This window comes from Lichenostomus cassidix, chromosome 3, assembly GCF_008360975.1.
Source record: "Lichenostomus cassidix isolate B80296 chromosome 3, HeHo_3.0, whole genome shotgun sequence".
Lineage (NCBI taxonomy): Eukaryota > Metazoa > Chordata > Aves > Passeriformes > Meliphagidae > Lichenostomus > Lichenostomus cassidix.
Window position 1 is genome coordinate 54,494,711 of NC_139483.1, and position 21,658 is coordinate 54,516,368.

Below are 21,658 nucleotides of genomic sequence, written 5' to 3' on the forward strand. Positions count from 1 at the left end.
ACAAAGCAGACTAAATAACAAATCCTGTGTCAGAGGTCAGAATTTATGCCTTCCATTCTTCTTCAGATCAGTGAAAAGCAGCGTACGCTCTATGAAGCTCTTGAACGTCAACAGAAGTATCAGGACACACTCCAGTCTATATCCACAAAAATGGAGACCACTGAGATCAAACTAAATGAGAGTTTGGAACCAGCCAAAAGCCCAGAGAGCCAGATGGCTGAACATCAGGTAAAAACTTACATGAGAGGAGGAGAGGGAGAGTGTGCATTGTCTGCATATCTTTCATTCTGTTCTTTAGATAACAAGGTTTTTCATGGCTGGATACCTTAAACTTATGCATTTGTTGCGTGAAACTTCTTTGTTAACTGTATGTCTTGCCTTTCTGGGCTTCCTGCTCTTCTAAAGGTGGTGTAATGGAGATTCTTTAAATAAGGAGCCTTTTTAAAAGAAATAGAATATAACATAAGAGTTTATCCACTTGAAATTTTCAGCAAAAGATTTTGTTCAAGATTGTTTCCAACAACAGTTACATGTACTGTTTCTCAGCATCATTGCTGAAGAATATTTATAATGTTGCCAATATATACTAAGATCATAACTAATACTGATGCATTGTATATTGACCAAAAGATAATTTTCACCCTGCTAAACAAAATAAACAAATCAAAGCACACAAAAATTCCCTCATGAGGAAAGTCTCAAGAAATAACACTCTGAATAATAAGAGAATACTTCATTAAATAACCCATCTGACATATGTCTAAGTTGTAATCACCTATGTGATAGCTTGAATCTGTCTGGTGGGGCCAGTTCTCATTTCAATAGGAACTCCATTGCTTGAAAAGGTTAACATTTAGCTTTTGTAGCATTGTGTGGCATCCTATGCATCTAGTGCATATATTCTGTCAGATATAAAAGTAAAGTATCCGCTCAAAGGTATTGGTAGTGTAGCATCCTTTTGTAGGTATCTTGAAAACTGATTCATAGGATAAGAGTAGGAATTTATTTTGCACCATGGAGTAAATCTCTGAATATTATCTTCTGTTGCTGGATGTTCTTTGTCCAGTTAGAGTTTTAGGCTGGAAGCTAACTCATGCCCCTATTTTTCTCTCACAAACACACACTCACTTATTTGTACTTTATCTTTACTATGAATACTAGAATACCCTGCAGATAATTTACTGGAAGATTGAATCTGTATGTATAGTATTTCCAAAATAATTCCTTCTTGTGATATGCTTGAAATTCGAGATATATAGTTAAATCCGTATTTAAGTAACCAGATACACAATCTGAGCTTAAGCCTCTAAAAGCAGGACTCAGTACTTCAGAATTCTGTCTCTACCATACCAGCAGTGATACTCTGCACTACTCTGTGTTCCTCATACTCCCCCACAATAGTTGTCTCACATTTTATATTTAGTTGATACTTCCTGAAATACTTTCTTCTCACTGCTAAATGAGGCAAATGCATTCTCTGCTCTCATTTCTAAATAGGCTTTGATGGATGAGATTTTAATGCTGCAAGAAGAAATCAGTGAGCTTCAGACATCATTAGCCCAGGAGCTTGTTTCAGAGCCACTGGATGCAGAAGGTGCTGATCAGATGGCATTGCAGTCCACCCTCACAGTCTTGGCAGAACGAATGGCCACAATTCGAATGAAGGCATCAGGGAAACGACAGCTATTAGAGGTACAAGAAAAAACATCACCAATATTCTTAGTCACAATTTTTTAAAAAAAAGTAATTCCAGTTCTGCTTATTTCTCACGATTCTGTTCAGTAATAAATTAAGATTCTTATTTTTGTGAGCCCCTCATCTTAATGCTAAGTGACAAGTAGCCAGAAAGAACTTAGAAACACACATTTATTATATATGTTCCAAGTTTCTCCTGGCTATATATAGCTGTATGGCTATATATATATATATATATATATATAGCCATATATATATATATATATATATATATATATATATAGATATATATATATATATATATATATATATATATATGGGTGTGTATGTGGGCGTGGGTGTGTGTGTGAATGAAGTAATGAAGTGCAGATATTAAAATTCATGTTATCTGCAGTAAACTTGTGAGGAGTCTTCTCTCCAAGCTAGGAGGGCAGAGAAGAGGGAAAGCTTAAAATAAGAAATAGCTCCTCTTCCAAATCATTGCATTGTTGTCTACACTTATTTTCCCAGTAACTTGCATGCAAACTTTCTTTCATGGAAGATGCACCCCTTTGTTTCTTTGTCTACCAACTTTACCAAAAATCCTTTAATACTGAGGGGATTTTTAAAAGCCCTTTACAAATAGGAATGTTGCTGCTTATGTTATACAGGTAAGAAAATGTAGTCATGCTAAAGCTGGTTACAGTTTAACTACTTTGAACACTGCAGAGCAGCTTTATTGCTGCACTGCTAAGAACTGCAGCAGTGAATTTACAAACCCAGCAACTACTGCCTTCATATTTTCCAGCATCAATTGATTCAGAGGAACAGAGTGAGAATTAGTTGTATGGATGGATGTGAGGTGTGGTGCTTAGTTGCCAGGTGGGGTTAAACCAAGACACTGGATTACAGGAGAGTCTCGGGGTGCTTCAGCTGTTTTAGTTCTGTCCAGTCACCTGGGATAGTGAACAGGTCATAAGAAGATACCTTTGTTCCTCTTAAAATAACAAAATTGCACTGTTTTTCCTTCTCAGAAGAAAAACAGCTTTTATGTAAAAATGAGGGTTTAAAAGTAGAATAGGGGATCAAGCTGTCTATAGCTTGCACCCTATACAGGATCTAACAAACATCTTGGTAGTACTTAGGAGACACTAATAATTTCAAGATAAAGCATGAGTCAAGTATATTACTCTTAACGATGGTTAGGATTCTGACAGTTGCTTTGGTACAATACCACATGTAGTCCCTAATAATTGTAACTAGGAAATATATATGGGATGCAGACAACAATCAGTAATTTAACCTGTGTACTTCATAGCTCTGATTTCACAGATAAAATCTTCCAGAATACCCCAGGGAAGTAAATGTAGAAATAAAGGTAGAACAAGTAATGAAAAAATTTTGCCGTTGAGGGTGTAGACTGGTAATACTGTTCTTTATGTGGACCTAATTTAAGTAATTTGAGAACTCTTCAGGTCTGGATTATTTTAGACATCTGACAACTATCATTAGTATTTAAATTATTCTAACAGCAATTTACAATTTTTCTGTTGAAACTGAGCATGCAGAAAAGTGGTGCAAATACTTCCCTGTGTGAGGAAGTTGCCCTGCACATTTGAGTCTGAAATTCTTTACGAAGTGGTGTAGGTCGACCCAGGCAGCAGCCAAACACCCACCCTCACTCCTCTCTCCTGTGACATGGGTTAAAAATAGAAGACAGACAAAAAGACTAATGGATCAAGATAATGACAGCTTAAACAGGGTAAGGAAAAGCTGTGCATGCAAGCAAGGAATGAGGAACTTATTCACTACTACCCAATCAGCAGGCAGATGTTTAGCTACTTTCCTGGAAAGCTCAACATGTGTTTCTTGGGAAGACAAACACCATAGCCACAAATGCCCCTCCCTCCCTTTCCCTAGGCTTTTACTGCTGAGCATGATCTCATCTGGTATGAAATACCCCTTTGGTCAGTTCAGATTTGCTGTACTGGCTCTTTCCTCTCCCAGCCTTTTGCCCACCCCCAGCCTACTGGCCATTGTGAGGGCAGACAGAAAGAAAGTCTTTATTCTGTGTTCAGCAGCAGCCATAACATTGCTGCGTTATCAGCACAGATTTAACCACAGCTGCAAAGCACTGTGCAGACTGCAGTGAAGTTAACTCCATCCCAGACAGATCCAATAGTCTTTTCTTTGTTCCATGATATTTGCCGCATTCTTAGGTTTCGTATTATCTGATACAACTAAGTACCCTCTGACCATCCTATTTGTTTTCTTATTACCAAAATCCCCCCTACTCTCTCCAGAACTCAGTATCTCTCTTGTAGTAGGGAGCTCAGAACTGGACACAGTACTCCAGTGGACTCACCAGTGTTAAACAGAGGGCAGGATCACCTCCCTCCTCCTGGTTGAAACACTCCTAAGGCAGCCTTAGTCACCGCTGTCCTTTTCCTCAAGGGTCCATTGCTGGGTCGTGTTCAACCTGGTGTCCACCAGGACCCTCAGGCTTTGTCTGCCAAGCTGCTTCCCATCTGCTTAGCCTCCAGCCTGTACTGGTGCCTGGGGTTGCTCCTCTGCAGGTACAGGGCTTCATTTACTTTCTTCCTGTCAGCTCATTCTTACAGCCTTTCAGGGTCTGTCTAGATGGCAGAATAACCCTCTGCCTATCACCCACTCCTCCCATTTTGTGTCATCAGCATCTTTGTTGATGCTCTAGTGAGGCCACTCACTAGACTTTGTGCCACTGGTCACCATCCCCTGGCTGCAACTGTTCAGCCAGTTTTCAAATTCATAGGGGACAATTAAAGGGTGAGCAAGACTTCCTGATCACTGCCTGTCTTTGCAATGGATGGAGCAACTGATGGATGGATCCGGGGCATCTGTTTTGCTGCAATGCTGGTGCTGCAGCAGCCATTGAAGCTTAATGTCCTTCCCCATGGCTCGGGGATCCTCTGAGAGGCCAGAGAAGGTAGACAGCTCTTCAGGCTTTTCTTTACCCATGTGACTATATCAAAGGCCCACCTATACTTTGTTTGGTCCTTGAAGTACCCCTCTTGTGCCTCTCTTGAGAGTAAGGCAGTCTAAGAGCCTGCTGCCAAAAAAGGCAAGGCTGCTCTGCTTTCCCTGCAGCCCATTCCCAACTCTGTGCATTCCCTTTATTCATGCACATCTTTCTCCCTAAGCAAACAGTGCTGTATTAACTGAGAGAACTGTATCAATGTCAGGGGAAACCCACAGGAGAGCAGCAAGAGGAGGCAGAAAAGACCTCACCTTTAGAAGGCTATAATAGCAGAGTTCTACTGGAGAAATTGGAAACGCAGTGACTGAACTGAAACAGAATTCCAGTCATCAGAAAAACATATTCATGAATTTAAAAAAAAATATTTAGTAAAAAAAAGGTCTCACTATGGCTTCAAAACACTGTGTAGGATTTGTGCAAAACAGAGGAAAAGCTTTTTTAAAGTGAGTTATTGTTTATTTCTCCTAAAAAGTCAAATATATTTGTACCTCTAGGAAAAACTGAATGAGCAGCTCGAAGAACAGCGGCAAGAGCAAGCTCTTCAAAGGTACCGTTGTGAAGCTGATGAGCTTGACCACTGGCTACTCAGTACCCGAGCAACACTGGACACCACTCTGCTTCCTGCTGAGGAACCTATGGACATGGAAGCACAGCTGGTAGACTGTCAGGTAAAATATTAAGACCATTATTGAGTTGAATGAAGCAGCATATTTGTGGACAAGTTTCTGAGATCCTTAGCATCTTCTATATGCTCAGTTAGCTTCCCCAAAGATTTGTGAAATAAAATATGGCCCGTTCTTAATTTCTCATTAGATATTGCAAACAGAGCTTTAGAAAGCACACGTGAGCATAGCAGTAGGAAAACAAAATATCCTGACTGCAGGAAGATTTGAAGTTCTACACCTCTCAGAAGTAGTTTTGTTTAGCTTTAAAGGTGTTGCATTTGCATCACTCTTTTTGCTCCCCTCAAACTGGAGTTGTTGAACAGCTCACCTGATAGGTATGAACACACCTGCGATGTACTTTCCTACCCATCCTTTTCCAGCTGAAGAACGTACTGGCACTGGCAGTGATGACTGGGATAGCATTGTGTTTTCTTCAGGAATAATCCTTATATACATGCAAAAGTAAAGGATAATCAACAGTATTTACTGCTTTTATGGCTTTCAGATTATCAACTCAGAATACCAAAACAACCAAGGAAAGACAGGTTGCTCCAATAAGAGTTATTGCAAGTACTTTTATTAACAAGACTTGGATGAGCCCTAACATCCAGGTTCTCAAATTAGAGGGAGTTTTCCATTTTTACATGATAGTTTAGAATTGTATGATCATTATAATTAAAATTACAAGAGAGACAAGAGACAGACGGAAGATGCCTTTTCTTATTAAAGAATGAGGATCTCAACTATTTTATGATAAATGGGAGTTAAGTTTCATATAAGTCTGATGAATTTTCACTGTCAAGCATTCTTTCATCACCTGTCCTTGAGAGCTCTTAGTTGTATGTAGATAAACCCTGTGAACTTTACAAAGCAGTATTTTTTTTAATACAGTCTGTAGGAAACTCAAAAAGAAAAGTTAATTTTGTGGAAAAGTTACTACTGCTATTCTTTTGCTGCTTTGTAAAATCTTAATGCAGTAAGTTTTACATATTTTTTCCACTTTTTAGAGATTCTGGTAATCTTACTGTGCACACATTCCTTCAGGAGAAAAATTTGTAAGTTCATACTTGACAGTTGCTATGAAAGCAAAAGCATTTGATGTCAGGCTGGGTTTTTAAGCAAGACTTGTTTGAGTGTTGAGTTCAAAAGATCAAAATATGCACTATGTCTCTAATAAAGGAATGGTTAATGGCATGTCAGGGAAGTAGATTTTGAGAATAAACATGCCAGAGATTTGTCACTTTAAGTCTCTCTTTAGACTAAAGAGGATTATACAGAAATCCTTAAGTCCATCATGCACCAATCAGAAAGAGCAAACAGTGAGAAGAGAAGCTTATCAAAACAGCCAGAGCAACACATAGGAGGAGGTAGGAAGCACTTGACTACATGTAAATGAAAGAAGAGGAAAGAAGTAACTCCAGCTGCGTGCTTCACCTCTTGTCATTAATGGATGTCAGTCTAGCTTCTTAGCCACCCTTACCTTTAATATGCAAATAAAGAGCATCTCGTCTACGACAAATTATTTGTTTCAAGTAACTTTTTAATTTCCTATTTTGAAAAAGGTTGCAAACTGAAATGGCAAATACAAACATATGCAAGCATATTCTAAAGGACTCTGAATGGGACCGGAAGGCAAAGCAATGATAATCTGACTTGCTATTAGTTTGGCAACGGGTGAGGTAGGCCACAGGTCACCTCCAGAAAGCCTGACAGGTGCTGGAAAATGTATGAATTTGGGTCTTTGTTTTTGCTGCTGCAGAACATGTTGGTTGAAATAGAACAGAAGGTGGTAGCCTTGTCAGAGTTGTCTGTGCACAACGAGAACTTGCTCATGGAAGGGAAGGCTCACACCAAGGACGAGGCAGAGCAGCTGGCTGTGAAGCTCAGGACGCTGAAGGGCAGCCTTCTGGAGCTGCAGAGAGTGCTCCACGACAAACAGATCAACATTCGGGTGAGTGGCTCTTTCCAGCAGTTTTCATGGTGGGCAGGAGTTTGGGGATAGCAGTTTTATGTAACTGGGGAAAAGAGTGAAAGTATTGCACTGATTCAGTTTGAGATATTAATCTTTAGTTAGTGAATTATAACTCCAAAATAAAGAACTATGTAGAAAGTTTTAGTTGATCATCCTCAAGTTAACAGCACTGCTTTATGGTAAAACTATCCTAACCTCGCTATCTTCACTAAAAGGACAATACAAAATAGATAGATGATTAGCTTGTTGTGGATATACTCTATTCCTGTTTTCAGTCCCTGTAGATATTGTATGGTCTGGGGCAGGATTGCTCCCCCCAACAAAAGAATGATCCTAAATACGTGGTTTTGTACAGTGTACACAGCACAGTGAACAGATAACATAGGGGAACATTTTTAATTATGGTTAATACTGACTGGCATCATTGTACCAATTAAAATACGATGTAAACAAAAATTCGTTTAACCTCAGTCTTGCCCTAGGTTTCTAATCCTAGCAGCTTTGGTCTGCTCATTGCCACTAATTCATTGTATTCAACAGTTGTTTTGGTCATTCTTTAGGTTAAACTAGCATGTGGAGAGCCGAATACATACAAGAAACACAACCATGTAATGTGACTGACTGGTTTTGAATTTGCTTGCCCTGCTGTGACTCCCTCCCCCCCCTTTTCTTTTACTTCTTTTCTTGGCTTTGCTGTGCAAATTAAACATGATAAGCTTCAAAGATTTCGGGCTTGTAATGCAGATTAAAGTCTACAGAGAGGTTAGCTTGAAAAGTCACTTGATGTTCTAAGAACTATTTTTAGTCCGTAGCAACTGCATAGCTTTAAAACTTAACATAGTTTCAGAAAAATAAAGAAATAAAAAGAAAGGAAACCCCCAGGTATTTGTTTCTATTGCCTCTAAGATGAAATATAACTTGAATGTTATTCTTGCATATTGAACCTCATGGCTAGGCAAATACAAAGTTATCAACAGCATGTAGGCACATGATACTTTGTGCTCATATATTACCTGTGAAGTGAAAAGGCATCACAGACTTCTTTACTATACTTTAAAATATTTTAAAAATTTTAAAATGCAGTGGTTTGATTTAGTTTACTTAAGCTCTTAAAACAGATTTTTGGATGGTTTTCTAATGTCAAAAATAACAACAAAATAATTTCCAGATGTAGAATATGAATCATTTAAGATGGTGCATGAACGCAAGACTCAAGTTTCTTTATGAATTTCAAGCTTTTCTTTGACGTCACAGATCATGGAAGAAAATAGAGATAGACAGTATAACAGCTTCTAATCTTCACTGAGCAATTATTTCAAATGAGAAGTTCTGTAATGTCATTTTTCAAACAATGAACTGAGGCCAAGAGCATCAGATGCCCCAAAATGCCTAAACTCTCTCTGCTGCCAGTATTAACCCTAAGAAACATTACAAGCTAACAGCACTGTTATTCATGCATGTAGAAAACTCAGACTTTCACATGTCTCCAGATGTTCTGATAACCTTGGAATTGCTCAGAGGCATAGACCAGCCTGCTCCCAAGGAAAGGAACCTCCCAAGTTGCACTGGAAGACTACGACCATTATGAAGACTGAGCTGTATTTTCCTTAAAGCGTATTTCAGCCTATCTGTTATTCCTGTGGCACAAGGCTTTTTAGGAGTCAGTGTGAGACTCTCTGACTTTCTTGCAGCAATTTCAGATTTTCTTCCAATTTTAATTAATGAATGTCACTAATTATATGGAAAACATGATTTGAAGAACAACTTCCTTATTCAGAAAATAAAGTAGTGAAACTAATCAGAAACATACTGGAACAGGAGCATTCCAGACTATACTATCTACAAAGGTAGCACTTTGAAACACACACAAGACACTGTGTCTGGTACTGTTTATTCTCTGGTTTAGGGGCAAGGAAACTGAATAGACTCCTTGAAAAATGAAGATGTGGAATGGATTCTGCAGTAAAAAAAGAAAAAACCAACAAAATGGATCATGTTTCTTTACTTTTTATTGCAAAGGATGTGTGGGGGAGAAATCACTCCAGTTTCACAAGAAAAAGTATGCCTATAGTTCTGAAATGCTTTGAAAGATCAATTTCATCGCCATTTTCTTCAGGGATTTTCCATTTATTTCTGTACTAGACTGGACAGTACCCAGGAATAACTGGTTCAAGCTTGTATTTCCCTGGCTGTTTAAAGCAAATGTAGTACAGTTCCTTCAGACAGAATTCAAATGAAAATGCAACTCTGTTTTTTTTCAAACTTACATTCTGTGATTTTACAATGATGTATGTGGTTTACAAATATTTTTGATGTGAAAAGTATGTACAATAGCATATTTGCAAAGCCTCATTGCATCCACAAATGCCACAATCCCTTTTACACTCTTTGCTATTGCAGGAACTGTGAGACTATTATTTATTTGTCCTCATATAATTCCAAAATTGTAGCTTCTCAGTCCTCTTCCCAGAGTAAAAGAGACTCAAAATATAGCTGAAATCAATCAGCCCACCCAAATGCAAAGAAGAACTACATACTGTTCTCTAAAGAAATTTACAAGTTGAATAGTTGTGGTGCCTAGGGTATATAAAATGAAGCAGATTTTTCCCCCCAGTTTAAAGAAAGATTGTCTGTTTTCTAACTTGTAACAGAAAAGCTAAAATTTCAGACCCTCTTTACCACTCACATGTTATTTTCTTTGTCCAATCTGACATCTATAATAACATTGTTCACACTCCAACTGTGTCAGCTTTTCTAGAAACTCATTCCTGCAAAGTAAAGTATCACAGTTTAACTGCAAATGGAATCCTTAGTAAAACAAAACTTTTTCATAAAGCAAGGGCTAATGGTTCTTTCCAACTTCTGCCCTGCTGGTCCCTGTCTGATTTGAGAATGTCCTCTGGAAGGCAGAGAGTCTTTGTTTTGGAGAGCCTGTTGTTGAACTATTTGGCACTCTTAATCTATTTAGAATAAAAGTGGAATCATAGGCATAATATGAATCCTACAAAAATGAAACATATAGGTAAAATGGGAGAGGTGTTAAGCCCCAGCTTTAGATCTTGAAGCTTTCAAAAAAACCACAAAGGTGCAAGCTCTAAAGTCATCAAATGAGTGCAGATAATACTAAATAAATACAGAGAGATGTGTACGTCTAAGTAGTCAGACCTCCAAGTCTGTCTTTAAAATAAGGCCAAGCATGTTAAAATACTTACATTTGAATTTGTCGGCTGCTAAAATTATTTAAACTTACAACCAACATGGACTTCGGAAGTAAAGAAGTTGACAAAACTTTTTTTTTTGGCTATTAAGGCATTTTTTCTTTTTTGCATTGCTTGCACAGAAGGTCTGTCTAATCACTCATGTTGGAAAAAATTGTAGAAGTATAAATTAAAGGAACTGTTGCTTTTGCTGTGCTGTTCTAACGTTCTTTGGTTTGATCTCTCTTACTTTCTCTGCTGTCCATATCATATAATCTGCTGTTAACTGAGTGTGTTTCTGCCCTGAGTGTGGATAGAGTTCTGTGCTTACTGATAAATAAATACTGATAAGCTTACTGATACTGATAAATTACTGACCAGAATGACAACTGGAATTTTCTCTTTTTCAGTTGGACAAAAAACTGATATAATCAGATTAAAAACGTGGCAGAAACAAACCACTGAATCCCTGCATTGCCAGCTAAAGCTGCACCCTCCTTTACAGATCAAGGCTGATTTTTTAGAACAGCCTTTAGAAACACGTCAGTCCATGGTCTCTGACCTCTGGTCTCTGATTCTGCTAAGTGCAGTAATGCACATTTATTTTTGCAGTTTTAGGGATGCTCTTTTTGCTAGTAACCAAAACCAGTAAAAGTCAGAAATCCAAAGTCATTGCTCACTTTGTGAGACAGCAGCCTGAGAATTGGGAGGTAATTTGAGTAGGTGAGCTGGACCTGCCAGCTCTCTAGCGATGTAACAGATTTTTTTAAACCTTAATTTCTCTTTCTTAAAGCAGGGATCTTTACAAGAGAAGGAGGAGAGTGATCTGGACTTTGTTTCCTCACAAAGCCCCAGTTTTCAAGAATGGCTGGCACAAGCAAGAACTACTCGCTCACAGCAGCAGCAGAGTACCCTGCAGCAACAGAAAGTTGGTGTTTTGCATTTCTTTCAATCCCATCTTTAGATTGTGCTTGATAATACAGCTGAGCCACTCTTGTTAATATTTCCACTGAAATATTAATTTTTACACTGTTTCTTACTCACTGCTTTTGTAATGATGCATCTGATTTCACTATCTTACATCTGTAAGAGTCAGGCAGACTAGACTTCCTGGGTGACCATGGTCAATTCACTTAATCACTTTATTCTTATTTTGTCTATCAGTAGAATAAAATTCAATCAACCCTTCAAGTTACTCTAAGGAGAGATGATAAAATTCAAAATAGTAACTTTGTCTTCACAGAAGCAAAGACACACATTTAACATGATATATTGTGTTGCATGATTGGCAGATATTCTCACTAGGGTAGGTTCCAGAAATGCATTGCATTAGTTAATTAGTTCAGTAATCCAATTTATGTACTCAGTTTTTCTGTGTCCCTGGCTGGAGATTTTGGACTTCTTCTGGTGCTCAAGCAAACCATTTCAGAAGTACCCCAGCTAACTTTGCATGACAGTTAAGCAAGGTAGACATAGCCTTCCAAGTCAAAACCAGTTTGTTTGAGATTTGTTCTGTTTTTCATAATTTGCTGTGTAGGAGCTGGAACAAGAGCTAGAAGAGCAGAAGAATCTGCTTCGATCAGTAGCATGCCGTGGAGGAGAGATCCTAACACAGCAAAGCTCTACTGAAGGCCTGTCTATAAGGTGTGCTTTCATGTGTTGTTCTGAAATGTAAATTTCTATGGCTGTGCTTTGTAATCCCTGCCATTCCTTATGTTTACACCCCTCTTCTGCATAGAGTCCTTTAATTTTGTTTTATAATTTTTATACAGCAGCTAGGATATTGGAGGCCTGGGTTATAATTTAGGGGTCTGATAATACAGTTACACTAACTTGTTTTTATTAATTTCCTTCAGCATTTGGAAATGCCCTTTATTCTTATTATTAAGCATCACACATAAATTTAAAGGCTAATTAGACAAGCAAGAGACAAGTGAGACTCATTAGACAAGCAGTGGATCAGTAACTATAACTTCATAGACCAGCACTGCTGTGTGAATCACATCTACAATATGTGCACATGTACAGTGCAGTACACTAATCAAACAGTAGTGTCTCCCATTGTAACCAGATCGTCCCAGATGAGATACTCATTGCTTAATTTTAGTTTTCCTGCAATTAGCAAATATTTTTCTTTTTGAAGCCTTAATTCTAATGACACAAAGTACTTAGCCAGTCTCCTTTTCTTTTCCTTCTGTCACACGATGGTATATTATATAAATAAAAAAATCAATTTTTAAAAATCCCACAGAAAATTCTGAATGTGATTCACTGTTTACCAGAGCTAAACACATATGCTTGTCCTGTATTAAAATATCAAGGTATGTCTGAGATTTTGAGGAAGGAGGTGAGGAAGGAGTCAGATAAAATACTGATTTAAATTCATGCTTTGAAGTAAAAGCTCTTCATAGGTTACATTTCAATGTACTATATATTCAGTCTGGTTTGGGGGGTTTTTTTGTAACTTATGGATACTTGCAACTCTAACCAGTTTTTTAGAAAGTACATTTTATTCCATCAGACAAGAACTTCTTGCTGTTCAAACTAGCCTTTGTCTTACTATCTGAAAAAAAAAGAAATCAAAACAAAACCAGCAAGTCAAAGCTTTATAAAGTAGCACTTAATTTAATTGTAGAATTTCCTAATGGAAAATTCTAACCTTGAATGCTTGTAACTTTTGGCATTAGTTAAACCTTAATGCATTGTCCAATTCAGTGAGAAGCCTGATGTACACTCTGAGGATTTAGTGTTAGAAGGTGAGAAGCCATCATCTGAAGAACAGATGAAGAGGAAATGGGAAAGCTTAAACCAGGAATTCGGTACCAAGCAGAAATTGCTCCAGAAAGCTTTGGAAAAAGAGCAGCCGGTAGTATTTTTAATTTTTCTTTCAATTTTCTCTTTGAAAGCAGCTGTTACAACAAGAGGTACAAACAAGAGGTACAATGTGTATATACGTTAAGGTGCTGTGGTTAATGCATGGGATATGGAACAATTTATTTTTGTGACACCTTTAAAAACTGTTAAGTACTGGCACTAGCACTGCTCATGTTCAGAGTGATTTGAATTGCACTACCAGCAGGTTGATGAACTAGAAAGGAAGAAAGAGCTAGAAAAATGTTTATCTACTTATCTACCTAAGGAGAATTCTGTAACAAATCATCCCTCTTGGAATTGATTGGTACTCTGGCAACAGCTTAGAGGAAAACTGTTATTTTCAGTTTGAATTTATTGGTTACATTCAATTCTTGATCTTGAGTTAGGAATTTCAGGCACAGAATTTTTACTGAAAGAAACAGGGATGAATCAAACTGGGGGCAATCCAAAAGCTATATTAACAGATATCTTCCATTTTATTGCTAATAGACCCAGACCCACTCTTCTTTGTATAACACTCCATTAATCAGCTTCCAAAGTTCTAAATACCTTGTATTGATTAAACAGTAATTAATTATATTTTTGGTAAAAACTAGTAATTTTTAATTCTGGCTACAAGTATTTATCCTGCATTTCTAGTGAACCTCCCGTTGAGCATTATTTATTCAAGGTATTCATGACATGGAGCATTTGTGGAAGGACCATGAGCATTAGCTGTTGATAGCCTCAGTCACTAGGGAACCTGTAGAGCTGAATTTTGTGCCCTACGTATGGTAGATGCATCCTCATTAGTACTTCTCTCTCAGCAGCTTTATAGCAGACCAAACAGACTGATACCTGGAATGTCTTTGTATTCGGAGGAGAGACAGGATGAAGATAAATCCTTAGTGTCACCAGTATTGGTTGAATTGAATCAGGCCTTTGAAGATGTCTCATCTGAGGTAATTTCCAATTGTCTTTACACGTGTCCTCCAGCAAAACCACATTTACGGTGAAAACTACTCCAGTTATGACGTGGAAATCCAGGCCTTTGTCAAATATTAGAAGTTAGAAAGACTGTCTTCCAGATTTCTCTGGTTCCTTTTGTGCAGGCTGGCCGGGTGGAGGAGACCCTGTATCTTGAACAGAAGCTGTATGATGGTGTCACAGCTGCATCCGTGTGGCTGGATGATGTGGAAGAGCACGTCTTTGTTTCTACAGCTCTGTTGCCAGAGGAGGAAACAGAAACATACCTCTGCAAGCAAGAGGTAAGGCATTCATGCGTAGGACTTCCTTTTGATTGCCGGTAAGTGTGCATTTTATGTAGTGTTTAGAAAAAAAGTGTTAGAATCCTGAATAAGTGACATGTCACTGACATAATCGCTGTGTAACTGCAGTATTCTGCTACTGGTAGAGATAACTTTACTGACCGTGTAGAGAATGTTGCAGAAATCATAGACTCTTTCTTCTGTTTAACTTCTTTTCCAAGTATTACCAAACACCACATGGTTGAAATTGAAATCAAGTGAATAAGAGGGAGGAATTCTCTAGGATATAGAGCAGTACAAGTTCATCAACATTAGTTAGGGGTGAGGGAGAGGTAAAGAATGGAGTGATGGGGGAGAGAAAAAGAGGCAGTAGGACAAGGGAATAATTGTTTCAAACTAAAAGAGGACAGATTCAGACTAGATATAAGGAAGAAATTTTGCACATAGTGTGGAAGTGCTAGAGCAGGTTGACCAGAGAGGCAATGGATGTCCCACCCCTGGAAGCATTCAAAGTCAGGCTAGAGAGGTCTCTGAGCATCCTGATTTAGTTGAAGAGGTCATTATTTACTTCAGGGGGGTTGGACAGCATGACCTCTAATCCAACCCAAATGTTTCTATGGTTCTGCATCATGTTGTTCCAGCACTTGTTTTCCTTGGAGCAGTCTGGAATCTGTTTACTGTCAGAGATTACTGAAGCTGCTATCTTTTTGTAGTGTGTGTGTATGCTAACAATGTAAAAAAGTCACTACATCACTGCAAGACTGACAAAGTTTATGGCACTTTTTGCATTCTTTCCGAAATGTCTGATTGCCACTTTTGTTTTTCTACAAAATTAGTCTCTTGCCAAAGAAATCAAAGACATAACAGAAGAAGTGGATAAGAACAAGAGTTTGTTTGCTCAGATCTTTCCTGACAAGAGTGATAATAGGGTCATTATAGAAGACACTTTGGATTGTCTCCTGAGAAGACTGGCCTTACTGGAGTCCGTGGTAAATCAGAGATGCCATCAGATGAAAGGACGGCTCCAGCAAATTGTCACATTCAAGGTATGAGGCCCATGTGATGGAATTAACAGGGGTATATGTCAAATGGGAATATAAATGCTGTGAATGTTTGGTACAAAATCAAAAGAACAGTCAAACTTCTCAGGCCATGCAAAATTTGAAAAATTAAACTTCTCAGGCCATGCAAAATTTGACACCCCGATAATAACTCAAATTTTAAACTCTCTTCTAGGAGGCTTCTAAAAATCATGCAATTACTGTAAAGTGATAATAAGCTCATGCTGTCTCACCCTGCTGGCATTACATAAAAGGAAGTCTGTATTGTGCAAATATGGAAACATGATGATAAGCTGAGAAATATGCACTTTCAGAAAACTTTTCAAACAGAGTTCAGAAATGCTTTCAGATCTTACTTGGTCTCTACCTTATCTCCTATTATCATCGTTGTTGTTATCATTATCATTAATATATAAAGCCCTTCAGTATGATTTATTTTTAATTTAAAAAACCCATAAATTAAAACAAAACAAGATTGCTTATGTCTTTAGATTCAGGTCATCTTTTCATAGATTGTTACTATTGCATTTCCTTTCAAATGCATAATCTTTCCTCTGCAGTCACCATTTTTCCATGAAAGATCTTCAGTTGCTGATAACAGCAAAGTTGAATAGAATTCATTACATTATTTTGAGTGATTTTTGGTATTTAAAATAATTACTGAATGTAAAAATAAATAATCAGTAATGCATCTCTTAAGTAATGCTGGAAGTCTCAGAAAAATGTGCTGATAATTTTCTGTTGGGATGAATGCAAGAAAAAGATGATTGGATTTCAGGAAGTAATATTTATGTGTCTGGTCTGATAAAAATATTCTAAAAGTTTGAGCTTGTGGTTAGCCCTGTAATGTGTGGAAGCCTTGTTTACTTATGTGTTATATTTCCTCAAGTTTGTAATTAAAACAGCTCACCGTAAAAAGTAAAACCAAGCTTGTTTGCAGTCATATAAAGTTGAATAAACTGCTCAGGAATAACATGGTTTTGTTAAATGAAGGTAATGACCCTTGTTAATTAAATGTCTAATTGGAAGGCAGAAGCAGAAGTGCGTTCACAGGATATATTGTGAATAAGAGTTTCTTTAGCTCTTAGCTCATAAATATGCAGCTATGAATTTTCAGCAATATTAAATGTTTTGCATTGGCTAATTATGGTACTTTTTGATTAGGTTTTATGCTGTAGTGCTGACCATGTAACATTTGATGCTTTTTGAAATATGGAAAAATTTTCAGTTGTTTTGTGCTGCGACTGGCTATAATTTGTTGGTTTTGTCTCCTGTAGAATGATCTGAAGCTCATGTTTACTTCGGTGGCTGATAATAAATACTCACTTCTACAGAAATTAGCAGAGGCAGCTGAAAGACCAGAAACAGAACAAATGCAGGTATTACCACTTATCTGTCACTTGGGGAGAGGGGAAGAGGTAAAGTTTCTATCCAAAGTATAAATGCATTCTAGAGAACAGTTGCTTTTAATGGGGGAACATACATATTCACATGAAGTACAGGAAAACGAGTATGTCCAGGAGAGTACTACACATGTTTATAAGTAAAATACAAAGACACAACAACAAAAAAACCCTATCAAAAGTGTCTTTCTTATCTCCCCAGCTGTCCTAGTGCCTAGCTATGCTTATACTGGGCAGTATTTGAAAAATGGAAAACTTAATCAAACAAAAAATTCCGGAGTTTTGCTAAATTGTTGAATTGTTAAGCTTTATTAAGAGCAAAAGTCACTTTCTTGCTCACTGGTTTATAGTAATATCTTGAATGTTACTCATTTTAATTTAAGGCAGTGATTAGGTTTTTCTTTATCAGGAGTGGCCTGATGAATAATTGATTATTTATATGAAAAGGGTATATCCTCTTTTCTTGTTTCTGTTTTGCCAGTGAGAAAAATGAATTAAGTATGCTAAGGGCTACTTTTTAAACATGTTACTGATGCCTGGTGCCAGCAGGTGACTGAATGGAGGAAATTTGCTCTTCAGCTAAACAGAAATACTGAACTTCATGTACCTGACATTCAAATTTTAAAGGAGCTTATGTCTCCTGTATGGAAAAGAGAGGTCACACTGTGTCTTTCTTTTCTACCTTTTGTGATGCTAAACATTGGCAAAAATTTATTTCCTGTATGATTAATTTATCTGCTGACTGAGAAAACAAATGTGGTCACAAAAGCAAGTGAAATTATTTGTTTCCAGAAATCTCCTTTGGCTGATAAAACATTCAAATTTAAAAGCACTAAAGCACTGCTGTTTGTTCAATATGTGATTAGGAAAGTAGAAATAAGGCCCTCAATCAGCCATGTGACTTGAGTTGCATGAGGTGGAAGATTCGTGACTATTTTGTGCAAACTCCATGCTAGTGGAAGGAAGGAGTTCTACTTCACATACAGAGTTGAAGAATATTTGGATAGGCAGCTTCAAAGAAAGGGCCTTAAAAAGGACTTTAATTACAGGAATCTACCTCATACTTTTAGCTTTGTTATAATCTGCATGTGTTACTTCAGCAGAGACCTAGGAAAGTTTGGAGCTTCCATTGAAAAAACTCACCACCTGCGTACACTTGCAGATACCAATCTGTGTTCTTAAGCTGTAGTTTTCCAAATGTGGAAGGGGAACTACAAGTGTTTTTCTTTGACAGTAAATTTGGCCCCATCCCAGTCCTCAATAGGAACTGTGCACAGCTCTTTGCTTTCATACTTGGGTTCTGCTATGATGGTTGTTTGCTTCGTGCTCAAAGATGACAGGAACGACTGTTAATAAAAAGAATTCTTTAAAAGACATCATTATATCAAAAAAATTTTCTTTGGGGCCTCTACTATATAATCAAAAACATGGAAATTTACAGCTATTTTTGGTATAAAAATACTTTATATAGTGCTTTATGTGATACTAAAACAGCTTGTTATTAAAAAAAAATTATACACTTACTAAACTTAAAGAAAAAAATGGAGGTCCCCCAAATTTGATTAATACATTTCCTTTATAGCATCACACTGAAGGTCTGATTATATGATCATAGGCCAGCTACACTACTGTTATTAAAATTTCAAACTAAGCAAAGTAATTTTCATATACAGGTCATACTGCAGGCAGAAGAGGGTTTAAAGGAATTAGATGCTGGAATCAATGAATTAAAGAAGCGTGTAGACAAGCTACAAATTGACCAACCTTCTGTACAAGAATTGTCTAAGATCCAGGTATGGTTCATTGGTTCCATCCGAGACCTGTCCATCCTATCACCTGTCTCACCTGTGTTATCAAAGGAATGCTTCTGTTTATTTTTCATGAGGAAGTTTAGGAAGAGGGATTTAAAAGCATTTCAGCATGTATGAAAGATTATGTTCTCCCTGACTGACCTAGTTTTTCTATTTTTGCCTCTTCAGATTTTCTAACATCTGTTATTAGCAGTATTAATTGTAAAAATCTACAAAACCATGTTTTCTGTCAGCTCTCATCTACTCCCTTTTCAAACAGATGAAGTTAAGGATAAATTTGTCTGCTGAAGGTTTATCCCTGTTCTCACCAGTGTCTCATGATCTGTGGCTTAGTAAAAAAAAGGAAGAGGGTAAAGGAGGATGGAGAGTGAAGTGAGACCTGAAACTGGAAATGTTCTGCTTTTGTTAGAACACCTCTCATGTCCATACATGGAGGCAATTGATCCACAACTCCTATAAATCTGTTGAAAATCTGCCCATTTCATGGGCAGTTGGGTGCTGATACAGGGGAACACTGGAGGAAATACCAAAGGGAAGGTTTATGAGTGAATTTTACCATTTATAATGACAAAATAATAAATTGGAAGCAAATAAAACAGTTGAAACTGGACCATAAACTTATTAAGCCAACAAGACAGTTATATCAATTAAAAATGAATGACTAAGAAATGTTTTTTGCCCAGTTCTTTATCCTTTTTTGTCATAGCACCTCCTGCTGGTTTGTTTTGGAGTTTATTTTGGCGCTCACATTATGTGACCCACCCCCCCATTTCAGTTTTTACAAAAGCCTCCCTTTTGCTTTTTGCTGACAGATGTGCTTCTTACAATTTTCTGTTTAAGGCTAGGAGAGCCAGCTGCAGTCTGAGGGTGGGCACTTTGTTGTAGCACTGGATGTTCATAGAGATTATTTTGGTTGTTGGAATGTCTTGTCTAGATCAAAAGGAAGGACTTGGTTTGGTTGTTACAGTAAATTGTATGTATCTTGCTTGCTGCCAGTAAGATACTGAGGCAGGAGGAGGAAACAAGCCTGACTTTGAGATGCCTATAGTCTGCATCTGTGCTAGAGTCCTTCCAGTCCTCTGCATTATAAAATGTAAAATGTAAACAGCATTTGCGTTGCATAGTAGTCCCTGTTTTTTGATGCATTGAGCCTAATCACCCAACCTCTTTGCTACTTACATTAAGCCTTTGGAATTCTGCTATTTTTTTTCCCCAAATGCGTGTACTTTAAAGGTCTTGGTTATTTTTTCTGTCTTTAAATGGTGAGTTGTTAATTTATCAAGTCAGTATATCTGCAAACATTTTTTGAGCTGGAAATAAATGTTATTCTTCTAGTGTTGACAGAGAGTACAGGGACGGTGGGGTTGTTTCTAGGAAGACATGTAAGGTGTGCAATAAGAATCACCATTGCTGCCCCTTGCCCCCCAGGATAAGTATGATGAGCTGCTAATGATCATTGGATCCAGGCGGAGTGATCTGAATCAGAATATGGCTCTTAAGAGGCAGTATGAGCGAGCTTTGCAGGACCTGGCTGACCTGGTAGAAACAGGCCAGGAAAAAATGGCTGGTGACCAGAAAATGATTGTTTCTTCTAAGGAAGAGGTTCAATTGCTGCTTGAAAAACATAAGGTAAGAAACTGGGACATATTTCAGGGCTAGCAATGAGTGTAAGCTTGTTGTCATGGTTTAGCCCCAGTGGGAAGCTAAGTACCATACAGTTGCTTCCTCACTTACCACTCCTTCCTCAGGGAGAAAGAGAATTGGAAGGAAAAGGTAAGTCTTGTGGGTTGAGATATGAATATTAATACTAGTAGCACTAATATTTCTACTACTACTACTAACTGAAATAGTAAATATAATTGTAATGGAAAGGAGAGAGAAATAAATACAAGAGAAATAAATAACTGATGTACAATACAGTTGTTCACCATCTCCTGACCAATAGCCTGCCTATCCTCAAGAAGAAATCAGCAGCTTCCAGACACTTCCCCCCAGTTTATATACTGAACATGATGCTCAGTTGTATGGAATATCCCTTTAGCTAGTTCAGGGCAGCTGTCCTGGCCACACTCCCTCCCAGCTCCTCACACACCTCCTCACTGGCAGAGCAAGGGAACAGAAAAGTCCTTGACTTGAGGTAAGCACTCAGCAACAATCCAAACATCAGTTTTCCATCAACACTTTTCCCATAGTAAAGCCAAAATACAGTGCTGTACCAGCTACTAAGAAGGAAACGAACTCTATCCCAGCTGAAACCAGGACACCTGTGAAGAGCAAATTGCTAACCTTCTGATCCTGGAGATCCAGGAGCTTTCCAGAATGGTGGGCCAGACTTTATTTTAAATTTGAGCCAATGAACTGTTCTGAAAGACCGAGTTTCAAATGTTTTGTTGAAGGTGAACCCAGGTAGATTGCATTTTCTTCCTTTTAAAAAGTTCCTAGTATTGTCCTGTCATGCTGCATAGCAATGTCATCTACCACTCCACTTTCAACAGAAATTTACATTTGGTAATAGCACCCACAAATATAACAAGGATTTTCCACATTTGCATTAGGCAGAAATTTTTGAAGGTGTTTATCTGATTTAAACTATTTTTGTTTATGGAATGAGGATCAGGATGGAATTTGTGTGGAAAGAATGACTGATTTCTTTCTTTGAAGAGACCATTGTCCTCTTTAAAATGTGTGTTGGACTTTGTGAAATACTGTGAAGTGAAATGTTTACCTAATTCTATGTC

General features: G+C 37.7%; 1 protein-coding gene across 1 annotated transcript in view; it reads left to right on the forward strand.

Annotated features, from left to right (window-relative positions):
- SYNE1 (spectrin repeat containing nuclear envelope protein 1) overlaps positions 1-21,658 on the forward strand; it is a 288,904-nt gene that overhangs the window by 195,930 nt on the left and 71,316 nt on the right. The window contains exons 94-106 of the mRNA XM_085055829.1: positions 67-228; positions 1,498-1,692; positions 5,185-5,358; positions 7,115-7,306; positions 11,318-11,452; positions 12,062-12,168; positions 13,240-13,390; positions 14,205-14,339; positions 14,490-14,645; positions 15,482-15,691; positions 16,984-17,085; positions 18,783-18,902; positions 20,349-20,549. Of these exons, the coding sequence (XP_084911955.1) occupies positions 67-228; positions 1,498-1,692; positions 5,185-5,358; positions 7,115-7,306; positions 11,318-11,452; positions 12,062-12,168; positions 13,240-13,390; positions 14,205-14,339; positions 14,490-14,645; positions 15,482-15,691; positions 16,984-17,085; positions 18,783-18,902; positions 20,349-20,549 (2,040 nt within the window). The remainder of the gene's footprint in view (positions 1-66; positions 229-1,497; positions 1,693-5,184; positions 5,359-7,114; positions 7,307-11,317; positions 11,453-12,061; positions 12,169-13,239; positions 13,391-14,204; positions 14,340-14,489; positions 14,646-15,481; positions 15,692-16,983; positions 17,086-18,782; positions 18,903-20,348; positions 20,550-21,658) is intronic.